Source organism: Scomber japonicus, chromosome 1 (assembly GCF_027409825.1).
Source record: "Scomber japonicus isolate fScoJap1 chromosome 1, fScoJap1.pri, whole genome shotgun sequence".
Lineage (NCBI taxonomy): Eukaryota > Metazoa > Chordata > Actinopteri > Scombriformes > Scombridae > Scomber > Scomber japonicus.
In genome coordinates, this window is record NC_070578.1 from 5,867,811 (window position 1) to 5,880,995 (window position 13,185).

A 13,185-nucleotide genomic window follows, 5' to 3' on the forward strand; every position below is an offset into this window, starting at 1 on the left:
TATACACTATAATTATTATAATAATTATTATTGTCATTGAGGAAAAAAAGAGAAAGAAAACTAGGGTTTCAAATGCAAATGCAAAAAAATCTCACACAACAGAATTGAAAACATGATTTGGTTAAACATGGATGAGACAATTGTAGGAGTTGTTGCATTGTTCCTACCAACATTTAGACAGATCTCAAATTATTCTTATCATTTCAGCTCTTATGCAGAGTGGTCAAGTTTGTGTGGGGTTTTTTTGTGTGTGTGCAAAAAGTGAACTATTTTAATGAAGAGTAAAAGAGTGAGGAGGAGGAGGTGAATTTGAAATGGTGACGTTATAGTTTAAATCAGGGGTGGCAAACTCATTTTTGTTTAAGGGCCACATACAGCCCAATTCTCAAGTGGCACAGAACAGTAAAACCATTGCATAATAACTTACAGTATAAATAATATATAATACATATTATAAAGCCACCTTTGTCCTTCAAATCTGCATCACATTACAAGTCAGTTATCTCAAGTTGGATGTACCAGGCAGATCAGAAGCCTTGACTGTAACCTTTCTATTTAGAATGTTAATAGTCTGCTTTTCTAGATACATTAGCATACTCATCATTGATCTAAATGCAGGCTGGCAAATTAACTTCTGCAAAATATCCTTCCTGAAAATATCAACAATGTGAAACATGGAAGTAAAGTGGATTTCATGCCTTACCACGTCCAAGTTTGTAGTTCAAGTGAAGGAGGTTCCTCAGTGTTACAATGCAACTCAACTGCAGCAATATGCAGAAGGCGAATATCAAACTTATAAGTGTGTTTTGGCAGAGAATACAGACTGGAAGCTCTTTTTTAAAAAGTTCCTTTGAACTTGGTATCAAATACATGTAGGTGCGAAGTAAAGAGTCTGCTGAATAATACTGAACATATAAACACATGCAAAGCTTTTATAAACTTGCTCAGTTCATCCCATTATCCCTCCTTCGCAAATGAGAACATGCCCCCCTACTGCATTATCTAACACACATCAGCCAATCACTGTTCCTCCATTGATGCTTGTGTAACCAGAACCTTCTCTTAATAACAGATTTGTGTTTTATCTGGCATATGTATATATGATGTACTGCTGTATGTACTTTTGTCTTTTGTGGTGAATAAACACACCCACTATTTGGTGAAACCTGCTATCGCCTGTGTCTGCATCTTTGCTGCATCGTCCAGCCGCTTATGGTCAATCTGACATATCTTTTGGGGAGTTGATGCTTGTGTAACCAGAACCTTCTCTTAATAACAGATTTGTGTTTTATCTGGCATACACAAGAGCCAAATTTTAGGGTCACTAACTCTGAAAGAATAAGTGAATTGATCACTTCTGAGGAAGAGGGAGTGTGTCTGCCAGGGAATAGTTGTCAGGATCAACAAAAACAAAGACATATTGTGAAATTGATAGCTGCATACTTTCTCTTTCTCTCTCTATCTCTATATATCAAGAACCCACAGTTCTAACACTCATGAAAAAAATACATAAGATAATAAATTTGTATGTCAAAGAATACAAGATGAATACATCTCAGAAGCGCATAACATATTCAAAAATGTATATTTTCCAGCACATACATGCACATACCCATCATTGTAATTGATCATAAAATAATAAGCTCAAGAATAATCTACCAGTTACAACATGTTGATAGCATGGCTTCAGGCATTCATTACATACTTTCTGTTGTTTTCTTTGTGTCAACTGAAACATGACAAACCCCAGAATAGTCTCACCAGAACATCTTATTATTGTCACCTCCTCATGAACAGGTGGAAATCATCAAGCTTAAACAAACAATTTACAACAAGTTCAGGCAGTTAGGAGAACATTTGGTTTTAACTGTCAATGCATACTTTCTACAACATCTTATTGTGACCATCTTGAACACATTACACAACCGTTCACCACCAACTGGAAATAAATTTACAGAGGTATCTTTTGGGGAGTCCTGCAAGAATATTGGGTACAGTGACTGATAATGTGAACAATTCGGTCTCTGTATCGCTGGATTGAGAGCTACAGTATGTCTTTGTTCTTGGCAGGAAGTCAAATGGGCATTGAGCTCTGCCAGAGTTGTCCCTTATCACCAATTCTGTTTGTGATCTTCATAAATTGATTCTCTTGACACAGCTGAGGTGCTGATAGTGTTTGGTATAGTCACTGTACGATTGCATATCTGCTTTTTGCAGATGATGGGCTTCTGTCATCAGAACATGAGTGTGTACAGGTAGTGCTGAGGGTCAGGAGGTTCAGCAGTCGTTCACTAATTGGAAGATTGGCGGTTTTATTCCCGACTTCTCGAGTCTACGTGTACCTAACCCCAAATTGGTCCTGATGGCTGCAGCAACAGTATATGAATGTGTGAGTGAATATTAGTTTCCTCCCTGTGTGGTAGCCCCTGCCATCAGTATATGAATGTGCGTGTGAAAAGCGTTTCTAGTGGTCAAAAAGACTAGAAAATCACTACATAAGTACAGTCCATTTACCATAAAAGTCAGCACCTCAAAGGCTATATTGCTTCATTTGGACTGATAGTGTGTACTTGCCCCAAGTGAAGCAGTTCAGGTATCTTGGAGGGTATGGGTATGATTTAGGTCAGAAGGTGGATTTGTACTGGACTGCTGTGGTGAAGAGAACATAGCTTGAAGTCACAGCTCTTGATATACCAATTGATCAACTTGATCAACTTTCCAACCCACAACCTTTGATCATAAGTGTTGGTTAATGACCAAAATAATTAGATCACAAGGGGCTGCAGTGGTGGAGGCGTGTTGTTTGAGGTACTGTGAGATCCAGGAAGTCCATTTTGAGGTAAACAATATGTGTTTAAAGGATATCAGACACCAAAGCACAGCACAGGAAGTTGTAATACTGTAAAAACTAAAACTCATTACATTACAACTCTGGAAAGTTAACGTTGTTATCTTTTGTCATGATGGTTGCGAGGTAAAGAGAAACACTGTGTTCACATTCCAGAGTCATCCACCAGGAATATGTGCTGGCTGGATAAAGTCATATTATCTTACAGCAAAACTTGATCCTGGTTCAACTTTTGTCCCAGATGCTTCTGTGTTATTTTGCCAGAGCTCCACCCCCATTGAAATGAATGACAGGGCTATGTTTTTTTCCCCAAACAGAGCTCATGTTGGTTTGAATGCCACCCTAAGGACAGGGCACAATGTTTCACATATATGTTACTTAACTAAAAATAAAAATGAAAATGCAATAACTAATATGCATACTCATATGGGTGACCTATGACCATATTAAAATTAAAGTGGAGAAACTGTTTAATTAGGTTATCAACTCAATTCAAATTTTAATTCAAATTTGAAAATGCAATATAAACAATGTAACCTGTTTTTCCTGCAAACAATACTTAAAGCACAATTAAAATTAAAATGCAAATTTCCTGCAATTTAGAAATGACAATGAAAACAGAATTTGACATTTCATATTGAAAGATTTAACCTGTTGTAACAATATTCAAATGAAGTAAGCGAAACAGTGCTTTCAGTCTATTGTACTTACACTCACATGTCACCATGTCACTCTTGTAATGTAAAACAATGTTTCATTTGGAAATGTTGGCTGCTGTAACCCTTTCAATTTAATAAAGTACCCTACTGTATCTATTGGTATACAGACTTCTCACATCAAAAGACAGATTTTTGTGCCAAATACAAGGACAGTAACTTAACAATTCTGCAGGGAAATGGTTAGACTAAATGGTTCAGATATTGAAATGCTGTGTGAAAATAATAAGTCTCCCTGGAGGTTGGGAGAAACAGTCATGGACCCAAATGAATTACTGGCATAATTGGAAAATTAAAGTAGTGAAAGAGTCTTTGGTTTTGTGATAAGAAGCCATTGTGTGATGCCCGTTTCATTTGAAAATATTATAACTGCCATTTTTTTCTATACTAATGTTCATAGTATTATTATTTGTAGCTTCTAAAAACACTTTTACAGTACCCAACTATGGAATGTTTTTAAATATATAGTAATTTAAGAGTTTGTTACTGTTGGGAGTTATCAAAGTGTGACAGCCACAAATAACTCCCTGTCACAGTCTCAACCTAAATTGCACCTGATACAGTGTGAGTGATGGTGGTGTATTTGGGTGTATTATATTGAATGGTGCTCCTAATATTTTATTGACTCCATTAACAAACAAACAAAAAGAGGAACACCAGTCAGCATATCTCATCTCAGTACAGCACCATCACTATGACCTCAGAAATAAATATAAAGTACAATTATCACTTTCTGACAATGTCAACAAAAACTGAAAATGTATCATCAAAAAGTAGAATTGGGTTGAATTAGATTGCATATAAAATTAAGGACACTTCTGTTCTTAATAAATGTGAATGGTACCATTGTCTACAAGCATTGCAATATTGTAGGTCTTCTACACACTTTCAGTGTAAAAAGATAGCATAAGCTACAATACCGTAACAGAAAAACAAAAAAAGTCAAATACTGTAGTATTTTTGATACAGAGGTTCTGAGGCCTGTTTTATTATGTATTAGACAAATTAATGCAACAGTACATGCAGAGGGTTTTGTGTATGTGGCACAAAAATAGTCCATAAATCGTTAGTGCATATACATATATAATGATACAGTGTAAAGTACAAAAAAAAAAGAAAGACATGGGTGTCAACCATAGACTGTATGGTGTCAACACGGTCAGTCTCGCCTGTACTGTTTACGTAAGCCAGTGCATACAACAGTCTATGCTCAGTGCCAGTGGTTTGCAAGCTGTCACGTAAAGTTACGTCCTACGTAATACCGCACTTCTTACGTCAACTCGTTACATGCTCAGTGAAGGCACACAAGGTCGTTAGCAGCAGTTAGCCGCAAAGATGATGTCCCTGGCTGCCCGATCTGGGGCTTTCTCCCCCTACATGCAGGCTACAGCTTTTGTTGTACCTGGCCCTCTGAAATCCCTGATACCTGGAGTGGTTGTAAAGGGGGAGACGATTCTGTTGGACCCCAAAAAACAATTCCTGTGCCGGGAATCGCTAAGCGGTCAAAGCCCAAAGACGGGGCCTGCTGTGACCGTTAGCATCAATGGTAAGTCTGTCAGTGACTTAAGTTAACTGTGTTTTGTGTGAATCTGTGCTTTGAAATAGCAACTATATTGTTTGTTATCACGGTGTTGACGTGGTGGTGTTTGTCTCAGAGAAATTGCACCCAGCGGGAATGTTGAGTTTGCTTACGTAGCAGTGTTTAGCAGCCGCCTTCCGTGTTATACAGCGTTAGCCAATATCCTGTTAGCCGAGGTAGCTTAGAGCGGTCTAAATTACACTGGAGGTCAACATTAAGTCAGAATAACGTTACTCTTAATCAGTGTATGTCTGGAACTTAGAGTAACATTATGTTTCGAAACAGTAGTGGTAACGTAATAAGCCACAGTGCTCGGAGACAGTCTTCCCGACCTTAGCTCACTAGCTAGCTACCGGTGCCCGGCTACATCCAGTGTCCTTGTTAAGTAATCATCACAGCAGTCAGGCATAGCAACGTTTGAAGCGTTGGTATAATGGTGTATTATGAACAGTTAAGAGTAAGATGGACACATGACTAATTTGTATATAAAGTAACGTGATTTTAGCATGTAATATTTGTCTTAGCAGTCCAGTCACTCTTTACTTATTTGCCCTATTTGTATCAAGTATACCTTTCATAGAATATGTGTATATTTATTCATTGTGTATGTTTCTGAAGGTTGTTGTGTGTAGTATGTGTGAAGACACTAAACTGGAGTCAGAATAATATAATTGTATATAAGTAATATTATTTGACCAATAAAGAAGTCTCTAGTAAATAATGATTATTCTGTTGATTGTTTACCCGATTAGTTGATTTGTTATAACTGTATAACATACATACTATTATTGTTTGTTACACTTTTAAACTGTCATACCCAGGGCTCAAGACTAATGGCGTCAGGTCATCCAAGGAACAGTAGGAAATGTGTCAGGGACAAACAGAGGTCTTCTCGGGGACACCTCCAGGACAAAAAGCACTCACTGATTTTAAATATTGGTTCGAAATGACAACCTGATCCCAGCTCCATCTACAAAAGAGCATGTCTTATGCCATTACTGTAGTTACTGTACCTGGCTGGAAACTCCATTTATCTATAATATGTTGTGCTGGTTAAACAGAACACAGCACTGCCCTTGACTGTGTGTGAGTATATTAATTAAAGCACATACTAAGATATTTTCAGAATGATAACAAACATGGCTTGTGTTGGGACAGTAGTGATGCGTGAATGGGGCAGGTCTGGTCATATAAACATTAGATTGTGATTAATAGAGGCTGGGTCGCGGGTGGTGAAATAATACATCATTAATGAGGGAAATATTAATTACATTCTCTGAAATGTGTATGCAGCAGAACCGAAGAGCTGACACTAATAATAATAATTATTATTTCTACAATTATACAAGAGAGATTGCTGCACTCAGCATGATATAATCTATCCAGACTGCATGTTATCAGGAGCAGGAACAGGACTATAGCAGGGTACATAAATATGAAACTGTACTGCAAAGGCACAGTTCACCATGGAAATATGAACAATTCCTGTAAGCAGCAGAAAACACTCATACATCAACATCAACAGGGGTGGATTCGGTGGTTCGGGGTCGCCAGGCAAACTCTGATTTGTTCTACAAAGTAAAGAAACAACATCTTGATTTTGGGGATGGTTTAAATTCACTTTGAGACAGTAAAAATAGTTTTCTGGGACAGCTCCTGCACGGCGGTGTGAAAAAGATAAAGTTTTCTGTTTGTTTGTTCTGTTAATACAGTACTCATGCATACCAGTGCACATGTATCATACATCTTTTTATTACTGCTTTCATTAATTTATTGTATTCCTGACTTATCGTTCCTTTTTCTATCCTCTTACAAATCTCTGCTGTGTAATATTTTACAAACGCTGTGTTCAAGGCAGTTACTCTGGCAGAAATGAATGATTATTCTACTTTATCAATTTATCTGTTAATTTCTTGATTTAATCAGTTATTGTGGATTTAATCAGTTATTTATATCAGTTATTGTCTCAGATAGAATCACGATAAACAATATTATTGTCATTTGAAGACCGTTTTATGCCACATTTGCAGTTAACATGATAATATTGGTTCAAATATCATACTTTTTGTAAGGTGCCAGGACCCCTATAGTTTCAGCCTACATACATGGCCCACACACACCCAGATAGTGATAGTGGGAGTGAAGAGTTATAGGAGAGTTTGGGGTTTTTAGAAATGCAAGAAGTGTGATGCTTCCAAAAAAAAAGGGATTTTATGAGTCAAATAGTTCATATACACATCAGTCCATTTCTGTTTGTCCATTCGTGTCACATTGGCTAATTTTGCTGCTATTATATTATCATTATATCAGTGGTATAAAATGATCTTCAAATGACAATAATATCATTTATCGCGATTATTTCTGAGACAATATATCGTCCCAACAAAAGTATTCATTGTGACAGACCTGTCCATATAATGTCGAAAAAGCGGATCATCATTTCCTAACTGATGTCCTCAACTCAACAGTTCCACAACCCAAATGTCTTCACATTACTGTCATAGAGAAGAACACTCCACAGGTCCTTGTAAAAACCTGCTGACTCATGTTTATCTCAGCATGATGTGACAGTAGCCCAAAGAGCTTCTTGTGATGTCACTGAATGCTCCTCAAGCAACCCCCCCGCCAGTCAATGTGGAGATTTCCCAGTCGTCCACTGTGAGACATCGGTGTCTCTTAGTCCACCCGAAGTGTTTGGACTTGTTTCACCTCCTGAGAAACTGCTGCTCGTCCTTTGAGACACAACAGCAGAGCCTTATCTTGACAAAGCCTTATGTTAAATAGTCCATTCAGTTTCTGTGATGAAGTTTAGTTTCTATCTTTGAGTGAACTCAGTTTAAAGTATTGATCTTCTGATGGTGTGATCATGTTTGGTCTGCCTCATAGTCCTTAATGGTTACAACTGATCCAGTGTCTATAAAGCATTTTGAAGGTTTACAAACCATCCTAGTGCTAAAAGCAGTGTTAAAAAATAAAGAAAGTAAATAATCATATGATCTTGTTATCTTCAGCTCCCTTAGTAACAGTGACAAACCAAAAGGGGAAAATACATAAATAAATAAGACATACAACACAAGGAAATCTGAGCTTTTGTTTAAAGGAGTAAATTTGACTGATGAATCAAATTAGCAATCTGAAATATTTCTTAATTTAGAATGTTTTTAAATGTTTCTGAATCCTCAAACTTTCTGATTATTTCCAGTTTTATGTGAGAATATTAGAGAATATTATTACTCATTTCCAGTTTATGTATGTTGAGGAAATCAGAAGCATTGCGTCGATGTTGACTGCTTGAGTGTATTAGAAACCGCTGCAGCACATTGATGAAGACCTTCTAGTGAAGTACTTTAACATTAGTGAAGTCAGTAGTGTTCAGAGGAATGGAGATCATCTTTGTGAGTCAGCTGTGATGAGTCATTTTAGGTTTAATTAATGCTGTAAACCTGGAGCTGGATAACCCAACAACACAACAGTCCATTTCTAGTTTAAACTACTTCATAAAGATAAATGCACATTCTGAACAAATCTATGATATGGTCATTAAGGGAAGAATGGAAGGAAATATCCACTGCAGTGAATAATATCAAACAAATAAGTACCAACTCTCACTTTTTATCTTCAGTCTTACCTGTAGATGCTACTATATAACTCTAATATTATAATATTTATCAGTGGTGCAGACAAACTACCACAGACTATTTTCCCGCCTTTTTTCCCCCATATAATATTTTGTAATTTTCTACTTTTTTTTGTTTGTTTTTGGTGTATAATCATAAATCAATATATAGTGAATATCTGTGTTTTCCATTAATTCATTTTTCCCACCACAGTTTGATAATGAACTGAAGTGTGTGTGTGTGTGTGTGTGTGTGTGTGTGTGTGTGTGTGTGTGTGTGTGTGTGTGTGTGTGTGTGTGTGTGTGTGTGTGTGTGTGTCTGTGTGTCTGTGTGTGTGTGTGTGTGTGTGTGTTTTAACATCACTGGGATCAAGCTGTTTTCTCCACTCAGAGCTGCACTTCTTTTAGATCATGTAACATGAGACAGGAAGTTAGAATCATCTGTACACAATATTTTTGGAGAAGGAGAGAAGTGTTTAAAAATAAGAAATATGGGCTCTGTTTTTTTTTACAGCCGTGCTATGACCCATCACTTCAGTTTATTCATGCAGTCTAACTGATAACCTGTTTTTGTGTGTTCAGGCTGCGCAGGAGTCCGATTCGCCCACACAGACATCAGGATACCAGACTACTCCGACTACAGGCGCCCAGAGGTGCAAGACTCCCAAAAGTCCTCCCAAGAAAGCAGCGAATCCAGAAGAACCTTCTCGTACCTGGTCACCGGCGCCGCCACCGTCATGGGCGTCTACTCCGCCAAAACCGTGGTGTCCCAGTTCGTCTCCTCCATGAGCGCCTCGGCCGACGTCCTGGCCATGTCCAAGATCCAGATCAAGCTGAGCGAAATCCCCGAGGGCAACAACATGACGTTCAAGTGGAGAGGCAAGCCGCTGTTCGTCCGCCACCGCACCGAGAAGGAGATCGCCACCGAGGCCGCCGTCAACCTGTCAGAGCTGCGTGACCCCGAGCACGACAAGGACCGGGTGAAAGACCCCGCCTGGGTCATCGTCCTGGGGGTGTGCACGCACTTGGGTTGCGTGCCCATCGCCAACGCCGGAGAGTTCGGCGGTTACTACTGCCCCTGCCACGGCTCCCACTACGACGCGTCAGGCCGCATCAGGAAAGGCCCCGCCCCCCTCAACCTGGAGGTGCCCTACTACGAGTTCCAAGACGAAGACACCGTGGTGGTCGGATAAGCAAAACGACCAACAGACTTGAGCTCTCATTGTACGACGGCTCTCGCTTTCGTCTAAAAAGCTCCGCTGCACTGAGATCACCTGAAATTAAGAATGTGATCTCAGTACAGTGACGCCTTACAGTTATTATGTAATCTGGAGGTTCAGGTGTAATAAAGATGCTTTGTTTTAAGTTTGATTGGTTTTGCTGCTAATGTGATCTGCCAGCTGAGGAAACTGTTCATCAACTTCTTAGAGGAAAATGCAATCAGTCTATTAGTGTCCACATGATGATAAGTCTACCAGTTTGTAGTCTTCCTCTTATTAAACTGCAGTGATGTATATTGTCAAATTCAACAACCTGCTCTGTTTCTCTTTAGCCTTGAATGTGTCAACGGTAAATCGGTGAAGCATTGTAAAGTCGCAGCAAAGATTTCATCACCCTCTTTTTTTCCTCACTTCCTGAATAGGATCTGAACCATCAAAATAAAAGCACCTGCTTCTCTTATTAAGTTATAAGTCCATCTAACTACCAGAACAAATGTCCTGTTCAGGTCTAGTTAATAAAGAATTCTATTTTACCCTGCTGCCTGGAATCAGTGTTATTTGACCTTTGACCTATTCACAGCTGATCTGACTACCTGTTGATAGACTTTGAAAATCAGTAGACGGTTGTAGTTGTGTGAGAGTGTGTAAAGTAAGTATGAGATATGAGATGGAGGATGTAGTTAGAACAGAATCTGTCTTGTACAGCTTCCAGGCCGTCTGGATTATTCCATTCAGATGTGTTTATTGAGACTGTAATGGAACCTGACAGCTGGTGAAATGTTAAAGCCTATCTCACTGCTAGTGGTGGCTCACTATTCATTTGTTGTGTAGATGTAGGTCAAAATAAAGTGAACAATTCAATATTTCACAACAGTAATTAAAGGAGTGTTATTAAACAGGACCTGCCTTTTCTCTTATTTATATACTGTTATGATATATGGATATATATCACTTATAAAGGAATGGCAAACAGCTACATACTACATACTATGGGAAATGGCCATTTATAATATAATGTATGATTATTGTGGTTTAATTGGCTAAAAGTTGTAAAACTAGTGGAGTCTATTCCAGAAAGCAGGTTTAATCAAATCTGAGTAGATGAATCCAGAACAGCTGATTAGAGTCAGGAGCATGACTGTTAGAAGCTCTGAAAGTAAGATTCACCATGGCAACAGGTAAATAAAAAGCACAATCTCTATTTTAATCTAGTGGACGTTGTGATATTAATGCAAAGTGTGTGCAGACTCAAAATTTATCATTAAAGTTTTATTCAGTGTAATCCAATAATTCATCATTTAACAGTTGAATTTACTCAATGTGTGATTTTACACATATTCAGCTTTAATTTAACGGGGGGAAACACGGGGTGGGGGGGGGGGGGGCAGCTACTGAATGAAGAAAAATGTAGCTTGAATAAAATATTACAAACAGAGAAGACATGTTCTAGAGTCTGACCCAGTAATATAAGTCATGAATTTTCAGTTGAAAAGCCGACGAGGTTCAAACAGAATAAATGTTTAGATGTATAACATGTCATTAAACATATTCACTGCTGTGCTGTTAAAACAGGTTAAGACTATGTGTACCGCATCTTTTAGCCTATTGAAGAGACTTTCATATAACATTTAATATGCAATCTACAGGTTCACCACAATCCCTATCAGACACATTAACATATGAGCATCTATATGACATGAAAATTATGATTGGAGTGCGACCAGTCACATTGTGAGTGATAGAGATAATTGATCTTCTACAGTAGCTGAGGGTGTCAAATTCATTTTAGTTCAAAGGCCACATGCATCCCAATTTGATCTGAAGTGAGCCAGACCAGTAAAACCATTACATAACGTACAAAAAATATATAATATAGATATTATAACTTTACTATAATAAACCATCTATTTACAAAACAGCCTGAGATATCTTAAGAACATTTAGTGCAATTTCAACAATGTCATATTTTTACACAATGTTCAATATATGAATGGTTTAAATGAGATCACAGTATGTATTCATTGTTTTTTATTCTGATCAGGGTTGAAAATTTCATGAAATTTTCATACTTTGCAAAGATATCCAGGGTGTACGTACATACATACACACACACACACACACACACACATACACACACACATTTAGACAGCTTTTATTATGAAAAGCAATGCTACAAATAGAAGGTGTTAACAGTGCATCTGCAAGCTGGTAACAGCTTTTAGCTCTTTACACTAACAGGTAGAACATCAGCAGCAGCAGCAGCACAGAGAGAACACACTGTTATACTGAGGTAACAAATGCAACTGCTGTGCAATAATCAAATAAAACAAAGCCATTAAAAATACAATAAACACAGCAGCAGCACATAATAACAGCAATAATCACAAAGCAGTGCAATCATAAACGTATGATAGGACAGGAATATATATTTATATTCCAGCCTTAATTAGACTGCTGAAACCCATTTTACATAGACTATCACTAGCAGTGGACATCAGAGACAGGTGATTCAGTCTGTTTTGACCCCGATGTGGATCTCCAAGTCTATTTTTAACTAGTCCCAGTTCTGAAAAAGACGTACCCGCTGGCATTGGTTACAAAGTCATTAATAGTCAGAGTGCTATTTGAACATTTGGAAAGACTGACTGTAGTTTCCTTCCTCTTATAAGTTGCAGCAGTGACCTTGCTGAGGTGTCCTCCTTTTCTTTAATACATACTCTGAATTTCCAATTTCATTCACAAAATCTTCCTCCAGATCACCTGCATATATCTTCTGGAGATTAGCCGCTCTGGTATGGAGATGAATGGAATAATGTTCTAAAATCCACATTTCTGCAGAGTGATGTCTGAGGTCTCTGAGTCTGATCACTCACTGTTAAGTGCAGGTTCCCTTTTTCTGCACCTCTGTGTTTCAACAGGTAGACACATGCTTTTTGCATCACTTTCAAAGTGATCAAAATCATCCTTCAAGGCTTTATAGTCCAATACTAACTGTTTAATATCTACTGACATTGAGCTGTGAAAATAGGAGACAGGACTGAACCATTTCATGTAAATAGAGGGGGGTGTTTGGACAGTGCAGATGTTTTGGATCATTAATAAAAGCATTAGTTTAAGGAGTACTTTGTTAATAAAAAAAATTAGGTAATGTTCCTATATTCATCCTAACTTTGCACCTCCCCCCTCCCCCCCCCCTGTCTCTAGAG

The 13,185-nt window shown here is 38.1% G+C and overlaps 1 protein-coding gene across 1 annotated transcript; it reads left to right on the forward strand.

Annotated features, from left to right (window-relative positions):
• The first annotated feature begins 4,849 nt into the window (after positions 1–4,849).
• LOC128359432 (cytochrome b-c1 complex subunit Rieske, mitochondrial) lies at positions 4,850–10,512 on the forward strand. Its single transcript, XM_053319929.1, has 2 exons — positions 4,850–5,110; positions 9,342–10,512. Exons 1-2 carry the CDS (start codon positions 4,900–4,902, stop codon positions 9,950–9,952), a joined length of 822 nt encoding a protein of 273 aa, XP_053175904.1. The 5' UTR covers positions 4,850–4,899; the 3' UTR covers positions 9,953–10,512.
• The last annotated feature ends 2,673 nt before the right edge of the window (positions 10,513–13,185 follow it).

Coding starts and splice junctions, on each gene's coding strand:
- LOC128359432 (XM_053319929.1), top strand. CDS start 4,900: ATGATGTCCCTGGCTGCCCGATCTGGGGCTTTCTCCCCCTACATGCAG. Junction 5,111..9,341: donor TGTGACCGTTAGCATCAATG/GTAAGTCTGTCA, acceptor TTGTGTGTTCAG/GCTGCGCAGGAGTCCGATTC.